General features: G+C 36.8%; 1 protein-coding gene across 2 annotated transcripts; it reads left to right on the forward strand.

Moving 5' to 3' along the window:
- Window positions 1-647: 647 nt before the first annotated feature.
- Window positions 648-22023, forward strand: LOC108256535 (SEC14-like protein 1). Of its 2 annotated transcripts, XM_017453505.3 has the most exons (15): window positions 648-805; window positions 5145-5294; window positions 6702-6833; window positions 7257-7385; window positions 7946-8150; window positions 8371-8480; window positions 9163-9352; window positions 11952-12040; window positions 12126-12196; window positions 12278-12449; window positions 13547-13681; window positions 14155-14289; window positions 16685-16930; window positions 17070-17215; window positions 17708-22023. In XM_017453505.3, exons 1-15 carry the CDS (start codon window positions 743-745, stop codon window positions 17811-17813), a joined length of 2079 nt encoding a protein of 692 aa, XP_017308994.1. In that variant the 5' UTR covers window positions 648-742; the 3' UTR covers window positions 17814-22023. The 2 variants fall into 2 exon arrangements, with proteins under 2 accessions (XP_017308994.1, XP_017309002.1); XM_017453513.3 differs by lacking the exon at window positions 5145-5294 and having other exon boundaries at window positions 665-805.
- Window positions 22024-24327: the final 2304 nt, after the last annotated feature.

A 24327-nucleotide genomic window follows, 5' to 3' on the forward strand; every position in this document is an offset into this window, starting at 1 on the left:
AAAAAAAATTACATCCGGTTTGACATTAATTGTAACACAGAAATTTATATTAGTGCTTTAAATAATATTTGGGAAATTTCACATTCCCCACAAAACAAATCAGTTTCTTTGATATTTATGTATTTTCAATATTTCAAATCACTTACAAATAAGAAAGCAAAAAAGAAACCCTTTATTTCATTATTGCTTTATTACATTTCTTAAATTGTGCTTATGAGCATTAAAATCAAGAAAATAATGCATTCTCATTCAAAAGATAACATTAATGTATCAAATGGTTTTATTTGGAACTCCAAAGCCACACCTACTGGTCAGAATATGTATTAACACATCTGTTCTTTTTTGTTTGTTTTTTTTCTTTAAGAGCAAATAAATCCCTTAGACTAGCTACTACCTTAAAATGCTTGTGCTATGAAGAATCTGTAAAACAAAAAGGAAAGTTTAGAAAATTCTAATTTAAATAACAGATGTTTGTTTTTTGCTTTTAGCCTAAAAATTAAATTATTAATTCATTCTAATTATATCCTTAAAAATACATTTAAAAAAGTACAAATATTACTTCCTACTCCCAGAAAAATATTGGAATTTTCTTTAAAGGGCATTGCCCTATGACATGGCAAGTCATATGACATGGCTCAGCTTACTTACACAACACCTGCAGTTCAGCTGAGAGGACTGCACTCCTGACTGTAATCACCTTGTCAGTGCCTCAGTGGAGTTCACCAGTGGAGAAGCTACAGCCATGGTGCAGAAATATCAGTCACCAGTGCGGGTCTACAAGTACCCCTTTGAACTTATAATGGCGGTAAGTGTGGTTTTGTGTCATCATGTGTTTATGTGTGTGCAGGAAAACCAGAAATGTTTTTTTGTATAAATGTGTGTAGTGTGTGTGTATACAATATAGTGTATCAGGTTTAAGGTAGCAGAAGGGGCTATTGCAACTACAAAGTCAATGTACTGTTTTTTTGTTTTTTTTTAATCCATGTCGCTGTTTTAAGGTTTACATTTGACTCACCCTTGCATAATAAATCCATTGTTACTGTTTGTAAGAGTCTTATGAAACATGAACTAACCCAGAGTCTGTCCCATCTCTTTTCTCTGTGTAAATTCTCTCTCTGTCACTTTATGGTGCTTCTTTCTATGGCTTTTTATGGTCTTCTATTGGCCCAGTTACTGGGTTGCTTCCAATCTGGGTGAATATTTAACCTCAGCACCTCTAACATCTGCCATGCGAGAAATGGGTGAACTCTGCTCTAGGTTCAGTAGAAAGCTTGGTGAAATGCACATGGAGCAAATCTTTATTTTTTTCCCCACTCGAAATATAGATTATTTAAAATGTCTTGGCAGACATTGAGAAATGGAATGACTAGGCGTGTGCTTATAATGTGATGTGATACCACACGTATGATAATGCTGTCATTAGTTGTTAGCCAGCTTTTGTAGACATTGTTTGTACTCTTGAGATAAAGTCCTATTTGGAAGGCAGAATAAGGACATTTGTCTACAAAGCTTCCTTATTTAAGACAAATTTCAATACAAGGCAGCACTGTGTGTGTTTCATGGCAGAGAAAATATCAGAAAATATCACATTTCTGTTCACAGTGAGAGGATTTAATGAAAGTTTAAAACCATGGTAGGTAGAATTATGTCTTCAGTCCAGTGCCTTAGAAATATTGTAAACCATGATAAAAGGAAATATGTGTAGCTAAAATGTAGAATTCCAAAAATACCTTATAATAACCAAGTAGACAAAAGAAATCCTTGAAAGTGATATATTTTTAAAAAAATATTCTTGCAGCTTGCCAGTTAAGACTTCATTGATCCAGTGAAGATCTTTATCACATTTTGTCAGTTGTTAAATTTACAGCCCTGACACAGTTCATTGCTCTGTTTTGCCCCCTTGCAGAATAATAGAGACTTGCTCTTTCCTAGAATCTTTCCAATCAATTATAACAAGTTTAACTTAGACTCTAAATTAATTTGATGAGTATTTATCTGGCTGGTCCCAGCCTGTGGGCTGTATATTTGACAATCCTGGTCTATGTGCTAGTCAGTATATAGCTAAAATGCATGTATGACATTGAAAGTGAGCTAGCTTTTGAGATGTCGATGATTGTGTGTGGTCTCTAATAAGAATGGGGCACTGTATCACTGTATATAGATTACTGAGCACAACAAAGTTGCTATAGGCAAATTGGCGGTATGAAATTTTACACAGCTGAAATTTGGCTTTCTTTACACTATCTGCATTATTTAGACTGGTTTTTAAGCTACTGTTGAGTTTGGTTAGGTTTGGCAGGAAGTGCAGCCTCAAATTCTATTGGCTTTTGTCGAAATCACTTGAGCTGTATGGCTTCTGTCTCAAAAGGAAATGTGTCAACATATAGAATCAAATAAGAGCTCTCTAGCTATTTCATGTGCACTTAAAAACTGTGATGGTGTGATAAAATATTGCATGGCATGGTTACTCAGAGTTTTACATTACATTACATTATATTACAAATAAGCAATTTCAGGGAAAATATATAGCAGTACAAACAATAAATGTCATTCCTAAGAAAGTCAGAGGGTTTTTGGAACACCAGCTGGTGGACTCTGGCTATACTGATAAGAACATATCCATTTTATTGTTCTCTTCACACCACACTGCACAGCAGGCTATTTCACAGCACACTATCTTCTTTCTCAGTGAGCTGTCTGTATTTACTGGCACTTAGTATTGTTATGAAATCAACGTTGCTATTACTTGTCTAGTCTTATTTCATGTTTGTAAATCTGTTGAACAGTTCTTTTGTTGTTTTTTTGTTGTGTTTTTTTCTTAAAATTTGAGCAGACTGCAGTGACATGACAGTTTCAGCACAGCACAGCAGTGTTTACTTCAAGAAACGTTTCATAACAGCTGTGTTTTGAAGGGTTGTTGTCCATCTTGACAAGCAGCAGTATTATGTATTGATCACAGCTAAACTGATGGCTGTGGCTGTTAGGTGACCACTTGGAAATAAGCTGATGATGTTTTTGGCTAGATTGTATAAATATCTATTGGCTGTTCAGACTCACAGAAGGCATTGTTAGAATAAGTCAGCACACTGCAATGTCAGTACACCTTAAATCAAACCACAGACCTGATGTTGAGTCCATGTCTCAAGGGCTAGAGATTCTCAAATCACTCGTTAATAATTCTCTTCACAGAGTGCACAGAGTGCATGAGTCAGCTAAGTTCTGCATCTAGGTAAATGTATGTGTTTACACTTCTAAACTAATCTCCACAGCACCCTAGACAGTTGATTTTTGTTGTCCTGCATTTCCTAAAAGCACTGAGGTAGCTAATCACGGCTTTGCTGCTCTGATGGGAAGTGAAAAGAATAAAAATATAAACTAGCTGAGGGGACTGTGGGGAATATCTATGGAGTATAAACAAATATATCTATCAAAAATCAGACATTAATAGCTTAACACAGACTTGAACAATGGATCTTTCAGTAACAGATTCTGGTGGTGTACTAGTGTTATATTTATGCTACCATTTAATAATGGTAATTATTCTTAGATAATATAATTACATAATTCTTATTACTTCCAGGGTGCAATTGTATTAAAGAGATCTACCCAATTTATTGAAGCTTATAGCACAGCTCCAGTGAATATTCTGATTTGTCAGAAGGTGTTCGTTAATTTTCTGATAAAGAGCAATAGATTTTCTGGTAGAGAGCAGAATTCATGTTTCCCTCAATTCTTGCAAGTTGCCCAGATCCTGAAGCAGCGAAGCATCCCCACACCATCACACTTCCACCACGATACTTGACTGTAGGTATGATATTCTTTTTTGTCGAATTTTATGTTTGGTTTATGCCAGATGTAACAGGACCCCTGTATTCCAAACAGTTCCATTTTCAACTCATCAATCCTCAGAACATGCTTCCAAAAGGTTTGAGGATCATCAAGGTATGTTTTGGCAAAATTCAGATGAACCTTAATGATCTTCTGGGTTAGCAGTGGTTTTTACCTTGCTCTTCTTCCATGGAAGCCATTTTTGCCCAGTGTCTTTCTGATAGTGGAGTCATGAACAGTGAGTGACCTTTATTGATGCAAGAGAGGCCTGTAGTTCCTTTGATGTTGTCCTTGGCTCTTTTGTGACTTCTTGGATGAGTAGTTGCTGTGCACTTGGAGGAATTTTGGAAGGTCAGTTGTTGACCTTCCAAGTGTTGATTTGATTGAACAGGGTTTGCAGTAATCACGCCTGGTTGTGTCTAGTCCAGCTGAACCCCATAATGAATGCAGTTTCATAGTTTTGGGGAATTAGTAACTATGGGAGCAAATACATTTTCACACAGGCCCAGTTGGTATTGAGTAACTTTTTTTTCTTTAATAAATACACTATCATTTATTTAAAAATTGTATTTTGTGTTTACTCAGGTTGCCTTTGTTTTATCTTAGATTTTGTTTTAATTTCTGAAACAATTTAGTATTTGATATACACAAAAACAGAAGAAATCAGGATGGGTTAAATATTTTTTTTACAGTACTGTATACTTAGACATTTCATAATATGGCATACTATAACAGATTAGCCTTTCTGTGAACATTATTGTTTAAATATGTGTATGTCTAGAGAGTTAGAGTTTAGAACAGGACAACTGTGCTCAGTTGCCACAGAATTGCATTAGCTGTATGTCTCATATGTATAGCTGTATTGTGTATGTCTCATATATCTCCAGGCAGCCTACAAAGCAAGGCTCTGCTGTTTAATGAAAGCTTTGGGGTAAATATAGACAGAGAGACAGCATGACTAATTGCTTTATTCACATAAGCTGTAAAGTCAGCTATATAAAATAAAACTCAAAAAATACAGTAGAATGCCAATGGTGTATTTAAGTTTCATGCTGTTTTAAGATTTGACCTATTAAGAATGTAAAGTGAATTCTGATATCAAAAGGCCAAAACAGGTAAATAAATAAATAAGTAAATAAATAAACACAGACAAACAGAAACAAATAAATAAACATAGACAAAGTCTTTATATGAACTTGATTACAGATGCATATGGCATGAAACCAAGTCATGAACAAGATTTCAGTATCTATATTTCTATATCTTTATATCTTTATATCTGTATCTATGCCTTGTGCTTTTATGCCCTTTCACAGGCCTATGAGAGAAGATTCCCAACTTGCCCCCTCATCCCCATTTTTGTGCACAGCGACATCATCAGTGAGAGACAGAGTGAGGACGGAGCAACTTGTGTAATTGAGCGCAGGTGTACTATTGATGTAGAGGCCCCTCGATTGTTGAAAAGGGTAATTCTGTTCCAAAAATCAAAGCTCACAAACTACAAACTACAATGCAACATGAGACAACTGTACATAAAGCCAATATTGCCAATTTAACTGGGGGAGACTTTTACTCCACATTTTGCATTATAATATCCTATATGTACAATAAAATAACACTTTAATCAACTTTAGTCCACTACCATGAACAGTCTTAAGTTCACTGATTGTGAAAAATGAATTACATTTTGACATGTATATTTAAATAATAAAGAAAACACACTCTACATGAAGCAAATAAATACATACAGTAACTAGAGGTTACAGTAGAGGTTCTCAGATACTGCATAGCAAGGGACTATTTAACTGTAAAATACCCCCCCCACCCCCCCGTTAAGGTTAGTAAACCTTATTTAAATATGTACAATAATATTCTGTTTATGTATTTGTGACACGGAGCATTGAACTGAACTTTCCACCTCCATGATGCATTAGGTCTAAGGTGACATTATTTAAAGACTGAATTGTTTTTCAGGTTGGTGTCTGGATTAAAAACATTCTATTCAAGTGACCAGTCTAATGACCAAAAGGCTAAAACTATAAAAACAGAAAAACAAAATATGACTTTACTAATCCCTCTGCTCTATATCTGCAGTCTTATACTTGGTAATTTGGTCTTAAAATACATCTCCTGATACACTTGAACACATTGTTAGTGGTGTAACCTGGGGTCATCGAGGGCATTGGTAGCTCAGGGTGTAACCTGGTTTCATCGAGGGCAGTGGTAGCTCAGGGTGTATCCTGGGGTCATAGGGGGCAGTGGTAGCTCAGTGGTTAAGATGTTGGACTACTGATCGAAAGGTCAGGAGCTCAAATCCCAGTACTGCCAAACTGTCACTGTTGGGCCCTTGAGCAAGGCCCTTAACCCTCAACTGCTCAGTTGTATAAATGAGATAAATGTAAGTCTCTCTGGATAAGGGTGTCCACCAAATGGTGTAAATGTCATCGGGTGTTTTGGCTCTTTCAAGATCACACACCCTCGCCTAGGAGGCCAAGCTGGAGGTGATCAGGCCTTGACTTTTATCCAAGTAGCTAATATTCTATAGATTACCCTGCTCATCCTTCAGCTGTGCTAACATGTCTAACGCAACCAGAACTATAGGCCTCCCCAGCTATATCAATTCCCACTTCAACCGTTAAGGCTTTATGTACATTAAACGCTTAATCTACAACAATTTCCACTCTTTACTTATGATTTACTGATTTTGTGATTTACTGTATGTGTTAATTCAGTATTTATTATTTATTATTTTTGTAGTTTATTTTACTTTATTGTTGACTTCCACACACACAGAACTATACTGAATTCAAATTCAGTGAGCACAGTTACAATGCAATAAAGAAACCTACATTTTAAATCTTGAATACCTACAGATAGCAGGGGTGGACTACCTGTACTTTGTGCAGAAAAACACACTGGATTGGCAACAGAGGAGCCTGCATATTGAGACCTACAATGAATCCTTTTCCACCAGGGTGATCGTGAAAGAGCACTGCAGCTACACGGTCAGAAATGCACACTACACTGGTTAAATGACTTCAAATCAATTATGAGGCGTTCAGACTTTTTGAAGACATTTTGCTAGTGCAAATCTTGACGAGAGACCCAAATGCACCTTAATTAATTCATGAGTCAGATAGTCTAGTACTTATAATTTATCTCTAGTTTCAGAGTATGTATGAACCAAAAATGATCTTCCTGTGGGTGAGTTAAGGGCTGAGTTAGAAGTCATTGCTTTGTAGCAGTCACTCTATTTGCTTACCTTGGACACATGACGTGCCACTGCACTGTACAAACATCACAGTCAGATCTGCAGAGACCTGCCCTGTACACTGAAACACAAACTCCATGTAAAAGATCAGTTGCCAAAATGTGTGGTTGAGGGTACAGTTTACGTCATCTGTCCATGTCCAATAATCTCTCCACAGGTGCACCCAGAAAATGAAGACTGGACATGTTTTGAGCTGTCAGCCAGTATGGACATGAAGTCTTTTTTTGGATTTGAGAGTACAGCAGAGAAGATTGCTATGAGGCAGTATGCTTCCAGTATTAAAAAGGTGTAGTATAAAACAGTTTTGTAAAAAAAAAAAATAAAAAAAAAAAAGCCAACAGAGTACCTTCTTTTACTGAGGTTAAGCTTAGATTTAGTTGTAGGCATTGTATTAATCAACTATATACATAATTGTCCCAATAGCAGAGCCTTACAAGGATAGTAATACAAACATCATTGTTTTTGTATTTGTGTGTGTGAGAGAGAGAGAAAGAGAGAGACTTTTTTTTATATAGGTAACGCAAAAAAATATATATATTTTTACTAAGAGGAGTGTTAGTAGCTACCATGACATTCCTAAAGAATAATACAGTGCTCCTACATCCTTAAATATTGGTTATGAGTGACACACAAATGATTAGTTAGAGATTAATTGATGTGTTGGTTTGTCATTTGCTCAGCCATGACATTTACATAGCAGTTCCTGAACACTGCGCTACAAGCCCTTCTTTTTGGTACAGGCGAGCATAAAGATGTCTTAGGTGTTTTTATTTTTCCGTTTGCATCCATGTTTCTTATTGTATTAATGATGTATGGAAATCCGGTCTGTCTCACCTATTTCTACAGGGCAAGGAGATTATTGAATATTACCTCCGTGAGCTCGAAACAGAGGGTATAACTCATATACCTCGTTGGACTCCTCCTTCCACCACCACAACACCCCCCCAGCCAACAGTCAATGCAGCCGCTATTCGCACACACAAGTACAGCAAAGAAGACAGTGAAAGAGTCCACATTAATCTTACAGAGAGCTTGCCTGTTTCTGTAGAAGGTAGACTAACAGTGCATTCCATATTTTCATTTGGACTCTGCTGAATAAAGACCAGTATGTAGTTCATTTTTCATTTCACATCATTTGATCAATGAGCATGTCAATCATTAGCAAAATGCAAAAAAATGCCTTCTATCTAAACTTCAATAGCTGTTAGAAAGCACAATATTGGATAATTTCTTTGTAAAAGAAGTGTTTCTTTGCATTGTGATTACTGCAGATAAGTTAGATGCAGATTACATCCGACATTATCTAGGAGAGCTGAGCCCCCTGAATGAGAGTTGCTTCATCCGCCTACGGCAATGGCTGCAGGAAACACACAAGGGAAAGGTAGGGAAAGATGACATGTACACTCACACACCTTTAAGCTGAGTACACACTGCACAATTACTGCATGTACATAACTGGTGCTCATTAAGTACAATAAATGCCCAGAAAATGAATATACTGTATAAAATACATAAATAGTGGGCACAAGATTATAATATTAGAATAAACCCAAAACATTAAACTCACTAGGCAGAGCTCCAGAAAATATTTTTGCCTTATTCATCCCAAGCCCCACCCTTTGTCATTCCATCCTTAATGGATGGTTATGATGAATGGGATGGGTTGGTTGAATAAGGGAAGTGTTTGAGATCAGTAGTTGAGGAGAGTGGGATGAGTAGGAAATTGGGTGTGGTGAAGAGGAAAGAGGCTGCAAGAAAGGCAACAAGACTGGAATTATTAAGAAAAAAGGACTACAATGGACCCCTGCCTGAGGGCCTCCTAGATGTACTCCTCTATGGTTTGAGCCTCTTTGATAGACAAGGAGTAAACCAGAGAAGACGAGAGTAGTTGAAGATGGAAGCAGGTCAGTAATGAAGTTCCAGGGGCTGTGCAGTGAGAGTTTCTGTTCCAATCTGTTTTTTTTTTTTCTATAGGGAAAATCTATTTTCTAATGGGGTTAGTTAATCATTGTATTAAATGTGGATTTAACCTTACTACTCTTACCTATGTCTATCTGTCACAGCTCCCGAAAGACCAGCATGTGCTACGGTTTCTGCGCTCGCGGGACTTTAACGTAGAGAAAGCTCGAGAGGCATTGTGCCATACACTAACCTGGAGGAAACAGCATCAGGTGGACTTTCTGCTGGACTCATGGCAGTGCCCACAGCTGTTGCAAGACTGCTACACAGGGGGATGGCACTATCATGACAAAGGCATTAAAGTTTAAGACCTTCTGTATGACGTAATAGTGTCTAAAAAAAAAAACAAAAAAAAAACACTGGAACAATATTTATCTAAGTGAAATAAAATCTAATCTAGGGTCCTCTTTTATAAAGATGTGTAGAATAATCCTACAAGTCAACCTACAAAGTTCATTATTTTCTAAATAAATAAAAAATATACTTGAAAAAAAGCTTGAATTTTCCCAAGGTCAGGTAATGTGACTGAAAAATGGATGCAAGTGCAGTAAAAGGGTATTTATTGAGAAGCAGGCAGACAAATCCAAAACATGAATCAAAACTCATACGGTAAACAGGCAAAGGTCAGGCAATCTACAAACAGCTATAGCAAGGATAATCCAAAACACGTGAACTAGGAGGTCAAAAACAGAAAGCCAAAAACATGGGACAAAGGCTCAGTAAAGACAGGTGAAGAAACTTTGAATAATACCTTGTTCTCGACAAAGACACACAACGGTTTAAATATACCAACTAATCAAAGGTTAAACTGAAAACAGGTGTGAGCAATAACGACACATGAGGGAAACAACCAATGACAATACAAGGGTGGAGACAGGATATGAATCAAAACAAAAACACACATGGCAATGTAAACATACATGGCAATGTAAACACACATGAAAATGCGGAGCGTGTGTCAAAGCGCTATTATATCTGTTATGAAAACCTTGACATACTGTACCACCCATGGGAGGACCTGGGATGCCGCGTCGTCAGCCTCAGGAGGGAATAGAACTTGGGAGCTGTGCTGTCAGCCTCAGACAGGAGCTGGACTTGTGAGGTCGCATCATTGGCCTGAGGCAGGAACAATGCTTGGGAGACCATGCCATTGGACTCTGGCTGGAGCTGGGTTGAGGACACTGCCCTGTTGGCCTCTTGAAGGAACTTTGCAGGAGAGGCCATCCTGCTGGCCTCTGTCTGGAGCATGGCTGAGGGGATATGTGAAAGTCCATTGAGAAAAATGGATTGAGTCGAGCTCTGCCATGGTTATCCGGGCTTAAAGCCCCTCTCACTTTCCTGCTGCATCCATGGTGGGGGCAAATTATTCAGTCACGTCAGACACGCAGATAAATCCAAAACATGAAACAAAACTAGGATAATCCAAAACACGCGAACAAGGAAACAGAATATGGTCAAAAACAGGAATTCAAAAACTCAGAACAAAGACTTAGTAACAATAGGTGCAGAAACACAGAAAAAATAATTTGCGCCAAACAAAGACACACAAGGGTTTAAATATACCAACTAATCAAAGGTTAAGCTGAAAACCAATGACAATACTAGGGTGAAGACAGGACATAAATCAAAACAAAAACACACATGACAATGTAAACACATGAAAATGTGGAAATACAGGTAAAAAGTGCTGCAGGCTGTTATGCATTCTTAGTGCCTTTGCATGCTGCTTTCGGCATGGGAGTAAAAAACCCTGACACCCAAATCCTTTCCACCCATTATTTGGTCTGATTATTAATCCCAAATCATTGTAAAGCTAAAGGAAGTAAGGTTTCTGAAGTTGACACTATGCAAATTAATCTTATGTGTACATCAGTGTGACTGTCACAATTACTGAGTGCCAAATGAGAAGGCAAAACCTCCAACAAATTTTAAAACAAATTTTAAATATCAGTTGATTATAATCATTCATTACCAAAAAGCTACATCAGTCCTGATTTTTTTCTCCTATATAGTAAGTCTTTTTACTATTTCACTCTCATTACACTTGTACACTCTCAGACTATTATTCTCTCTGATGGCTGTAGCTCCTGCCTATCACCGTGTATTCTGGCCTGTTTAGTGCCCAAAGAGAATGATCCTGGCTAGCATGTCTGAACTATTGTATGATGTATGAGTACAAATTTCTTACCAAAATCAACCCATTAGTAAATTTTATTTCATTTAATTAAATTTAATCATCAACAAACACACCATTTTTCTGTGTTTTCTCCTAATTTGGACATCTGACAATTCCTGCCCAATACCTAGGTCTCCCCTATTACATGCAGCTACCAACCAGGGAAAGGGAAAGCTAGCATGTTCTTCCTCTTACACATGTTAAGCCTGGTGCAGGTTTTTTTTTTTTTTTTTTTAACTGCTGCTTGTGCTACGTTTCAGGACAGCTGAACACACTTAGAGCAAAGTGTTACTCCCTTCTATCGTGTACATGAGTTTACAGACACCACAGATTGACCAGAATCACACTGACTGACAGGGAGAGAGTATGCCATCCCTCCCACCCAGAGAGTATAGCCAATTGTGCTCTCTTTGACTCTCACAAATGTCACATTCTCACTAAATAAACTTGCCCCACAAAATGATGGAACAAAGAACCAAATCAAATTTTATATACATACATTTTCAATACAGTTTCACTGTTAAATTTATATACTGTGGTGTTACTTTAGAAATACGTCCCCAAATGTATTATATGAAATATCCTTGACATATCCTTATGCATAGTAGTGTAGTATCTGTTAGTGCATAGAAATCTAATACACCTACAGTATGTAAGGGAAACAATTTTTTTTGCAGAACATAGTGTAATTAGTGTTTTTGTTTATATGTTATGTAGATGGCTTACCTCTCTACATCTTACGGCTAGGACAAATGGACACCAAAGGACTTGTACGGGCTTTAGGGGAAGAATCTCTTCTTCGACATGTAAGTAGCACTGTATTAAACATACAGTATTTTGGCATGAATAAAGTGCAACCATACTCACATATCTTCTTCTCTCCTTCATCAGGTTCTATCTATCAATGAGGAAGGTCTCAGGCGCTGCGAGGAGAACACAATCATCTTTGGTAAACCCATTAGGTAGGATTAATTCATGACCCTTGGCAATATATACAGTGTATACACTATGGATATCCTTAATGCATTGACATGTATGTGTAGTTGCTGGACTTGTCTGGTGGATCTGGAGGGGTTGAATATGAGGCATCTGTGGAGGCCAGGAATCAAAGCTTTACTGAGGATTATAGAGGTGGTGGAGGCCAACTACCCCGAGACACTAGGAAGGTTGCTAATACTGAGAGCTCCCAGAGTCTTTCCTGTGCTCTGGACACTGGTAAAAGCACACATGCATGCTCTGTACATAAGTCAGAAGTTATTTATGAAATTGGAGTCAATTGCAACATTTTGTACTGAAATACATTGCACACTCTATGCAGTAGGATTTAATATAAAGGTTTTTATATAATCAATTATGAATACAGTTATACTTAATTATATTTAGCAAGAATATAAGCACATAAATGTGTTATTTACTAAAGCATAGAGAAAATTAATTATTAGCTCAATCATTATTAATTAGCTGAGTTTCATCTTCCAGACTTACTTGGTTTCCTCCCACAGAATGGCTATGAGCAATGCCCAGTGTTCTTGGGGCAGGCTGATTAGGATAATGCGGTTACTGAAGATGAATGAATAAATGAACTCAAAAGTGATTTTGAAATGGTTAACTAGATAAATTGGTTTATGTAAACGCAAAAAAATTATTGCTAGGATATATTTTGACCACTTTGGCTACTGTGAGTGTATGACAAGTCAGTCAACAAAAGATTTACTCACATGTAGCCAGGACAAAGCTAGCTAGTTTACTAGCTAATTGCTAGCTAACTGCTAGTAAACTAGTTAACATTGTCCTGGGTATATGTGAGTAACGTTCCTAATGTTTGTTGTGGTATATTTTGATAGGGTTGGCTAAATAATCTGCTGAGAATTTGACAGTGCAAATGAATGCTTAAATTACTAAAATCCTACTTATGTCTACCTGGGACAAATGCACGCTGGTTACCCAGCTTTTACCCAAAAGTTACCTACCTAGCAGGTTAGCTATTTGGGATGTCAGGATGACATAAGGTAATTGTATTAGCTTATTCCCATACATTTATAAACCCTAGCTTTATAATAATCATAGTATTTTTTTTAGGCTTCATAGGCTTTTAAAAATGATTCGACATACTGTGTATACACATGGACATTATTTTTTCTTATTTTGACTGTCACTAAATGTCATCACACATTGATCCATCAGCACTGAAATGTCATGTGTTAATTCAGGTTTGCAAGGTGTTATTACAATCTCTGTAGCCATGGTTAATTAAATGTCATGTTTGTGCTCAAGAGCCCTCTGCATTATTGACCTCATACTCCATCCTCTAGATCAGCCCATTCATTGACGAGAACACCCGCAAGAAATTCCTCATCTACGCTGGGAATGACTATCAGGATTCAGGAGGCTTGGTGGATTACATAGACAGAGAGTTCATCCCTGACTTTCTTGGTGGAGATTGTCCGGTGAGTCCAGTGGCCAAGGATTGGTTGAAATGAAGGTGGGGCAGTAATGGATTATTCAATAGAAATGTTATAATTTAGTCTGAAATGAGGAAGTCATAATCCTATGGTTTTCCTCAACTTTGAGCTTCATATCTCATTTCCTCTTAGATAATCTGTACGTACAGTACTTCTGTCATGAGTCAATAATGAGATGCCAAGCTTAAGGTTATAAATTATATTAGTGCCCCTGATTAAGCATTAAGCAATTCAGCATTGACATCATACATTTTTATACTGTTTCAAATGTCATATGACCATAATGAAGCTCACTTTAGCTTGAGCTGGAGTATGTGAATTAAAATATAATAAGCATGTGTTCTGAATAGCACTGCACAAAAAAGTCTAATTGGAGCAAATGTGAAATGAATTTCCAGTCATGAATGAGTCAGGAATGCTGATCTGGACCGTATTTTGTGTCTCTGCTCCATGTGCAGTGTCATGTCCCGGATGGTGGCGTGGTCCCCAAATCTCTGTACCGCACACCAGAGGAGCTTGAAAATGAGGAGATAAAACTCTGGACTGAAACAATCTACAAAACTGCTAGTGTGTTCAAAGGAGCTCCACATGAGGTATTTCAGAGCTCTTGATGCAGTTCACCTAGCAACCTACAACCCCTGAAATACTCCAAATCCCCAAAATTCATCACACCACACAGCTCACCCAGCTTTTTTGATTCACAGCAAATAAACAAATGACAGATATGACTCAAAGCAATTTTTGTTTAATAGCTGAGGATTCTGGCTTCATAAAACATTCCTCAAACATATTAAATTGAATTGTGTTAATTAGTGGCATATTTTTTTCCAGATCAAGTAGAGGAAAATTTATGGAATTACTCTGTATTGAGGAAAAAGTTATGGAATCATAAAAAAAAAAAAAATAAAATAAAAAATCAATAAAAAAATTCACAATTAGTACTTTGTTGCTCCTCCTCTGACTTTTATGGTGGCCTGAATTCTTTAAGGCCTGGACTTCATAAATGAAAAACAATATTCTCTATCATGCTGGTTCCAACTTTCTCGAATAATGGTTGACAGATGAGCTTGACAGGATGGAGCCTTGTCATGGTCCAATTTGTTTAAGTTCCACCATAAATTTTCAGTCAGATTGAGATCCGGACTGTTTACTGGCCATGCCATTAAGCTGATATGCCTTTCCTGAAGAAAAGCTTTAACACTCTTTGCTCTGTGGCAAGATGCATGATCATCCTGATAAATGACTTCATCATCACCAAACCTATTTTCTATGGATGGAATGAGAAAAGTGTCCAAAATTCCACTGTACAACTGTGCGATTGTACGGTAGAGATCTCCCCTGGTTCTTTACCTGACATGTCCTCATATGTAATACCTGATATGATATTACCATATCATAAATGAGTAAGGAAATTTGATTGTTTTCTTCAGGCAATCATCTTTATAAGTTTCCTTAGAACAGCACCAAATGTTCCAGCATCATCTTCTTGGCCAATGCAAATTTGTGATTCATCACTGAATATCACTTTCACCCAATCATCCACACTCCATGATTGCTTCTTTTTAGCCTGTAACCTTGTTTTCTTCTGTTTAGGTGTTAGTGCTGGTTTTTGTTTGACCTTTCTATTCATAATTTCAATTTCATTTGGCTGATTTCTTACAGTTCTGTCACAAACATCGACTCCTGTTCCCGCCCATTTGTTTTTCATTTGTTTTGTTGTGCATTTTCTATTTTCAAGGCATATTGCTTTGAGTTTTGTATCCTGACATGTGATGTCTTCCTTGGTCTACTAATATGTTTTCCTTTTATAACCTTCCCATTTTGTTTATACTTGCAACAAATTTTTAGACACATCTGACTGGGAACAACCAACATCTTTTGCCACACTCCATGTTGGATTTCCTTCTTGAAGGAGTTTTATAATCCTTTCCATTGTTTCAATTGACAACTCTCTTGTTGGCACCATGTTTCCTTTCAAAAAGTCCAAGGTTAAGGTCTGAAAGCATCTCTTTTACCTGCAGAGTAATTAACATTTTTAGACATGTGCTGGTATTTGTTTTAGAAATGCAAATTACAAGGTGATTCAATAATTTTTTCCTCAACATTGAGTGACTCCATATTTTTTTTCTTCTACTTGATCTGGGAAAAAATATTCCATTAATTAATGCTATTTAATTTAATTTAATTTGTTTGAGGTAAGTGTCATGACGCCGGAATGTTCAGCTATTAAATAAAAATTATTTTGTGTCATATCTGTGATTTGTTTATTTGCTATGAAGTAAAAAAAATCTGGGTGAGCATCCTGTAAATGTGGAGATTCCATAATTTTGGCCAGGAGTTGTAAGCTCCAGGTCTCACCACGAAGAACATAAAATGTTATGGGGAATGGTGCCATCTGCTGGTGCTTAAAAATGAATGCATTAAAGCTAACAGTTAAAAATAAGTGTGTTGATGACTGTTTTCAAAACCTTAGTTTAAGATTTGCTAAATGGATTTGCTAGTGGTAAAATGCTAAATAATATTAAATTTCCAATATGCAATTTTATATTCTGGCGGCATGGTGGCTTAGTGGTTAATGTTTGCCTTGCACCTCCATGGGCTCAATCCCACCTCCACACTGCATGCACAGAGTTTGCATGTTCTCCCCATGTTTCGGGGGTTTCCTCCGGGTCAGATTTCCTCCCCCAGTCCAAAGAAATGCATTGTAGGCTTAATGGCATTTCCAAATTGTCCGTACTGTGTTTGTGAGATTGTGCCCTGCAATGGCTTGATACCCCATCCAGGATGTCCTCCGCCTTGTGCCCCGAGTTCCCTGGTATAGGCTCCAGGCGTCCCATGACCATGTGTATGATAAGCAGTATAGAAAATGGATGGATGGATGGATGGATGGATGGAGGGAAAGATATTCTTGCCTTATTTTATTTTGTGTTATACTTGTACTGCTATTAAATGGTATGCATTTTTTGTGTTCTCCTTATCCATTGTCAGGTGCTGATTGAAATCACAGAAGCATCCTCAGTTATCACGTGGGACTTTGATGTGTGTAAAGGTGATGCTGTTTTCAACATATATCACTCTAGAAAAGCCCCACAGACTCAGAAGAGAGATACTTTGGGAAATCTGACTGGTCCAGGAGGCAACAATATGCAAGTGATTGAGAAGGCATGGATACCGGGGAAGGACTACAGCTTGGTGGAAACAGCTCTAACTTGTAGAGAGGGCGAGAGCATACAGGTAACCACAGATGTTACTTCACATGCGCTGATATTTTCTTACAGCCAGTGTTTCAATAACGCCAATGCAAGCCAGTGCTTAAATAAATTAGTTTTATCTCCATTCCTGAATTACTGTCCCTGTGTCTCTTTTTCTGTAGGGCTCTCATGTAACACGTTGGCCTGGTTTATACATATTGCAGTGGTGCTTCCACAGCTCAGCATCTAGCTTATCCTCACTTCAAGTCTCCACACAGAAGTGTAGGGTGATGTACTACACCGAAGTTCTGCACTCTGAAGACTTCAGGTTTGCCCACATGCTACCACAGAGTTAACACATGCAGTTCATATTTGAAAGGTAGCTTAAAGCAGTGGTTCTCAAAGTGAGATCTGGGCACCAGCAGGGGTTCCTGAAGTGGTAAAGGAAAGGTATTTTACAGTTAAAGGAGTAAATGACTGAAAAAGGTTTGATAATACTTTGATTTTGGCACACATCATTGTACTTTTGGGACACATCATTGCATGAAACAACTGTATAGAATACATTTGTCTTTAATTAAAAGTTAAAGGTTAAGTCAACTCACTATATTGTTATAATGGACAGTTCTACATGAACACTAAACAAAACATTTATCTATAGAAATGTTTGCACTTATTATGTGCTATTGGCGTGTGTGTGTGTGTGTGTGTGTGTGTGTGTGTGTGTGTGTGTGTGTGTGTGTGTGTGTGTGTGTAATAAATATATAAATAAATTATGTATAATATATATAATTTTTTATCCCATGTCATCATGTCTTAGGGGTTCTATGACAAGTCTGGAGTCCAGTCATAGTGGTTTCTCTCAGCTGAGCACCACCACCACCTATTCTGGCCAGTCACATTCCAGTTCAGTTGCTTCACGGTAGAACATATGCCACATAAGAACGGCGATTGTTTAATACAAATTCTGTATAAAACATTGCACAGAATTCCATGCTGTTGTTACTTAAGTTGTTTGAATCATTTCTCATGTCGTAACATATAATAATCTGTAAATTTCTGCAAAAATGATGATGTTTTGTGATGTTGTTTCATTATTTCATAGACAAAAGTTACTTTATCTATTCTTTTTTTTTTTTTTAAATTATTTGGCTACTTCATATGTTTATTCATTAAATATACTAAATACAGTCAGCTCCAGAAAAAAATAAAGATGGTTATATAAAAAAAGGTTATGGAAAAAGTGTTAAGCTTAAGCTGACATTGAAAGTATGAGATAATGTAATTGATGTAAATTTATTCGGCATATTCTTATGTTTTATTTTTATACAGTCTTTGAGCAAAATTGTATTAAAGCTAGGTCCTATTTTTATTTTACTTTTTTATTTCCAGTTAAGGATTTTACTTCCTTTTGTTACGGCCCAGTCTAGGTTGGTTTCAGACCTCTTAAACAGTCATCCATGACGTCCTGTTTCATTGGGGTTTAAATATGAGATGACAAAAAGGCCAAATTCTCTTACTCATTCATCAACATGCAAAAGATTCAGTAATATACAAATAAGACAAAACGAGTGTATTCACATTTATGATCAGACAATGGCTATAAAAAAATAACTACATGGTCATATTCACTGTAAGATGAATAATTAAGAATGATTAAGAAGTTCAAAACACGTGAAGCTGTAATGAGCCTGCCTATAAGAAGGCACAAGTGTATTTTGCCCTTTATATATAGTGAGGAAGATGGTTAGAGAGGCTGATGGCTGAAGTCTTGCAGATGGTAGTATTTTGGGGTCACCAAGTCTCTAAATCTGCAAATGACAGCACATGATGATATTTGAAAGGTGTGTCAGAAAGAAATTAGAACCTTCTTATCAAACATATTATCATGGATTCCAGTACCAAATGATTTTAAAACACAGGTTAAAACACAAGTGGCTGCTTCTGCCAAAAAGCTACACCTAGTTCATGGTTCAACGTCCACAGGTTCAAGCTTTGGAGCTCCCAATTTCCCTGACCTAAACAGCATTGAAAACCAGTGGGGTGAACTGAAGAGGAGAGTCCACAAAGGAGGGCCTAGGACCCTGGAAGATATGGAATTATTGTTATGGGATTATTGTGTAATGATGTGTGCCCTCATATTCTTTGCTCTGCATTCACCAGTCACCAATATTATAGGAGAAGACACCATGCTCTTGTTGGGAAAGAGGGTCGCGCAAAATATTAAATGCAGGGGTTACAATAACTGTCACAGGTGTGGTTTTGTTAAAAATAATTTTGAATTGTTTACTTGCTTAGGATAAATGTACTTCAATTAGAGGTTAGATTAATCTCATATTTTTGGTGTGAAATTAAGCTGAGAAAGCACAAGAACATTGGATCTTAACCTTGTTTACCCATCTTTATCAAAAGTGCCAATAATTCTGGAGCTGTCTGTATATTTATTGTGCAAGAGATTTGCTTCTTTGATGCCTGCTTTCACATTTACACTGGGAAGTGTGATTATACTTCTCCCCCACAAGATGGCAATGTGTTAAGCCTATGAGCACATTGCCATTGACATGAAAGGTTACTTGAGATTGGCTTTGATGCAAATGATGAGCAATGGGGTTAGGGTTAGCGTTAGGGAACAGTAAGTGTTCCTCCAGAAGCATTTTTGTGGATTGTGGACTCTGCAAACTGCTGTGTTAGCTAAGAACATTCCACAGGGAACATTTATTTGATGTGTAAGAATATGTTAAGAGGTCTTGCATATTAAGACTGAGCTTGATCACCTAGATCTGACTGCCCTTTAGTTCCAAAGATACTATGTAATATACCCTAAGAGAATCAATATATGAGAGCTGACTCTCTCCACTGGGAGAGCTTGATCAATTGAATCGTTTTGCCTTGTTGTATTCTTTGGTTGAACAAATGTTGTTTGATTAATCTTAGAGGTGTGTTTGTGGTGATGTTTCTGAATGTGAAGGAATCATGCAATTACAGAGTTTGGAAAGAAAGATCACACCTATAATTCCTCCCTCTTAGTTAATATACAGTGGTTAATTGTTATATACTACCCTTTACTTTCCCATCTCCTTTATGTGCTCCATTTTTCTAGCACAAAACTTTCTAAACTGAAACCTCACAAAATTTACGAAATAACTTTTTTGTAAATTTTGTGAGGTTTCAGTTTAGAAAGTTTTGTTTGAAAATAAAGATCACACCTATAATTCCTATAAGGAATTGAAGTTCCACCTATAAGATTGGTGGAACTTCAATCCACCATCTTATTTTTTCCTTTATGAGTAAAAAGTCATGAGAAACCTGTGTTGCATATTATAGGGATGCCAAACTTACCTCCTGGATGACTGGAGTACATCACACTAATTTTTAAGGTTCACTACACCTACAAATCCTGACAATATACTGATCAGTTGAATCAGTAGTTTCTAAGTAGTAACATCATCAAACTGTGACAGGACTGAAGCTGGGCACTGTTGAGCTTGTTTTCAATATAGTATATTCAGTAAGTCGATTAAACTAGGACCTGTGCAACTTTCCTTACCTGAGCATACATAGATTCCCAAGTTCATCTGTAGGCCTATCAGAATTCAATTTTCTTATTGTTGCTCTGTGCATGTGTAGGTGGTGTAGGTGGCTTTTTTCTCTGTTGTTCCACTTCTAATTTATATTCAAGAGCCACAGGGTGGCTTTGCAGATTGATTTACATACTGTGTATACAAGCATAATTTCCATAAACTCATCAACTGCCTGCGGCTAAAGCTGGATACATTAAGTGTCCATCTTGGTATCATCATTTCTCCTCCATGATCAGGGTCTACTTGTAATGCTGTATGTGAGAACCTTACAGGTGGACATATTCTTGTGCCTGTTGAGTGTTCAGCAATAGATCTTGCTTGCTTGAACATATCCTGATGTTTTTGGTTTAACAATGCTTGCATCTTGGCACCAAAAGTATCCGCCTATATTGATCAGCAAGATCCACAGGTTACTTAGGGTCAACATTTTCAGGAATTAATGGTATCTGTTAGGCACAGCAAAATGTTCTTTACAAATGGTTGGTCATTTAACATCATCGCATTTAGCCACTTTATCCATATATAAAAGGCAAGTGTAATTAACAGTGCTTAGCTATAGCTAAGAGCAACAAGGAAGAGAGATATTTAAATTGAGGAAGATTGGCCAAACTAGTGCCCTGGTCCTAAGCCAAGGTGTTTGAAGCCATTGCTATTGATTAGTGCATGGATTATAAAACTGTGTTGAAAGGGCAATGATGTCTTATCAAGATTCTATCTACAGCATTTGTACTCTGTAGCATAAAGCACTGGCACTGCACCAATACAAGACTCTTACACAGGAGTGGAAAAAGAGAGTGGAAAAAGAGAAATTTTACTGAAGTTAAAGTATAGATAGTGTCCCAAAATATGACTCAATTAAAAGATGAATTATCCATCTAAAACATACTCATGTGAAAGTTAAGTTAATGTCATGCTAATATCAATGCTAATTTAATGTCAACCGCACCATTTGCTTGAAAACATCATTCAATCTCTGTAAGTTTGCAATATTTACCATTAGCTAGAATTTGACTTACATTTTACATTTGCATTTATTCATTTAGCATTCATTTATCCACAGTGACTTACAAATGAGGAAATACAAGCAAAGACTTTCTGCTTTTTCAAATTAGATGAAGTTCATGCCTTTGAAGGAGTCAAATAAGATGCCTCAAGTCTTTGCTTACTTCAGCATATTGAAAAATTCTACTGAGGCATAGGCCCAGGGGTGCTCTTCTTCATGTTAAACACTGCTGTCCCTTGGTATATCCATATTCAGACACAAGGATAGTTTTAGCTCTAACCTGGTCCACATGTCTCCACATGTTGAAGTGTCCTTGGGCAAGACACTGAAATTGCTCCTGATGGTAAGCTAGCGCCTTGCATGCATGTGTGTATGTGAATGGGTGCATAAGAAACAGTGTAAAGTGCTTTGTAGAACCACTAAGGTTAAAAAGCGCTATATAAGTGCTGACCATATGTAGCATACAGTCTTTGGCTGGATGAGAGAAGAACAGACATTTAAGATTTGTAACAGGGACTATGAAGGTCTAAAAAAATATAATGATTAAAAACATTTTATTTTTGTTTTACTCTGAATTGTAATTAAGTAAGAGTACAAGTATTTAGTTTCAATAATAGTCAAGTACATTCTAAATACACCAAAAATAATAGTTAAGCATAATAGCAGAACAATTCCTCAAGTATTTTCCACCCTGCTTTTACATTCATATTAACACATTCAGAAATGATACTGTATAGTAACATATAGCACATATTGCAGGTCATACACTGTTAAGAATCCATTATGATACTGAAAATTGCTTGAGAAACTGGACATTTTACACAGATAACTAACTATATTGCAGTGGTGTAGAATTTTCTACATTTCTGCATAAATATGAACTAAAATATCATCAGAGTTTTACACAAGTCATAAAAGTTTTAGGTCAAATTTATATAAATGTATAGAAAATTCTGGCACCACTGCGTTATTATTTCATTGTTTCAGTTTAAGGATTATAATTTAGACTGGCCTAATAACATAATGTTGAAATTTTTAATTATTAGAAATTATTTGTTAAAAGGATTTCAGGCAAGCCTGAGTCATGTTTAAAGTCTTTAGTTAGGATTTAAATTCAAATCAATCCAAATTAATCAGCATTTGTGAGTTTGGTTTCATAACAGTCAATAGATGGTCAGTGGGGTCACCTATTTTGTTGTCAGTTTGCTGTCATTGTCATTTAATGCATATAGCACTTTGGTTATATATTATTTTTTAACATTGGTTACTGGCTGTTTATTTGAAGCTGCACTGGACCTAAGAGTGCCACCTGCTACATGAGAAAAAAAACATTGCAAAAGGTTGGAAAAGAAAGAGTTTATTAAGTTACCATCCAAATTTAAATTTTGTTCATGTTTTTTTCCAGACTGATATTTTACTCTAAATTGCAAGTAAGTGTATGTCTGAAGTATATTCTCAAATAATAATAAGAATTAAAAATTATTTGGCAACAGTTGAGATTTAAAGCATTTTCTTTATTTGTTCTATAAGAAAAACAAACACACATAAATAAATACACAAATAAATAAATAAATGATGGATAAATAAGTGTAAATTTTTTCAATTACATAGGTTATGAAACCACAGGAAAAAATACATAATTTTGCTCTCTTGATACTCATAGTTCTAATGAGGTCACATTTTAACTCCATGGTCTCTCTCGGGAGGAAGAGAGGATTATGAATAAAGTACTCTGCCGTTATTAGTGCCAGTGTGTGCAAACAAATATATAAATGACTCTACCGGGATGAACTGGTAGTTTATTTCAGACAGTTCAAATCTCCAAAATTATACTTGGCTGTATGACAGTCTAATGTGTTTCTTCAGAAATTCATCAGCCATTATCTGCTCAAAATCTAGTGATTTTGCACCAATTAGGGGGATTTACTGGCTGTGGGTTTGTTACTGTCCATCTGGTGATTGCTCAAATCCTACTTTTTGTTTAACTTTTAATTGAGAATCAATGCCAATGCAATATCACTGTTGGTTTCCAGCCTGGCTGGTTTTACTTTGCAACAATCCCCTTTTTTATTTTAGCTAACAACAGACTGTGGGTTAACCAGCCAGGAGCATCTCCTCACTTTAAATGTTGAAAGTGCAGCCCATCCATCTTCCTGTCTTAGACTATGTCAAACCAGTTCTAATGAGTGCCGCTATAAGTTATACCTTTACAAGTAGGATGCATCATTCAGGATTTAAATGCTAACCCTATACCTTGCCTCTGGGTCGTTTAAAAGATCAAATTACAGAATGCTGTCCAGTGTCCTTCAATTTCAAGTTTTGTGCACAGGGCAAAAATTTTAATTACCCTTGGAGATCAATCTCTGCCAGCACAGGGCTACAGGATCATGGAGAAGGTGGAGTTCAGATCATCCATCTTATTTCGGTTTACTTACCAACTCTGACAAAGCCCAGATCTTTACTGCTCCCACTGTCATACACTACTACCGATGTATTAAAGAAACACACACACACACACACACACACACACACGCATACAGAACAAAAGTTAAGATAAAAGGATGAGTCGACTAAGAGCTCATAGGCGTTAAGGAGTCCTGTAGGACTGCTTGTCGGCCCACAGGCTGCTTTTGCTGCCAATTCTTGTGTTTTCAGAGGTGAAAGAGAGGAAATAAATACGGTCAAAGTTTGGAGAAAGATGAGTCTGTGACATCTCCTGCAGCTGAATCCCACCAATATTTTTCTCCTTATAGTCTGAAATACCCAGGTCTAACACTACTAGGGTTGTGTGCTAGTATGTATTGTATGTATCAGATTAACATACGGTCTTGCATTATTAATTCAAATATAGAAGGC

This window comes from Ictalurus punctatus, chromosome 2, assembly GCF_001660625.3.
Source record: "Ictalurus punctatus breed USDA103 chromosome 2, Coco_2.0, whole genome shotgun sequence".
NCBI classification, from domain to species: Eukaryota; Metazoa; Chordata; class Actinopteri; order Siluriformes; family Ictaluridae; genus Ictalurus; species Ictalurus punctatus.

Excerpts from the sequence above, each read along its gene's own strand:
- LOC108256535 (XM_017453505.3), top strand. The coding sequence starts at position 743 with ATGGTGCAGAAATATCAGTCACCAGTGCGGGTCTACAAGTACCCCTTT. Across the intron at positions 13,682-14,154 it reads TTCTTGGTGGAGATTGTCCG|TGTCATGTCCCGGATGGTGG; the intron begins GTGAGTCCAGTG and ends CTCCATGTGCAG. Across the intron at positions 14,290-16,684 it reads TCAAAGGAGCTCCACATGAG|GTGCTGATTGAAATCACAGA; the intron begins GTATTTCAGAGC and ends ATCCATTGTCAG.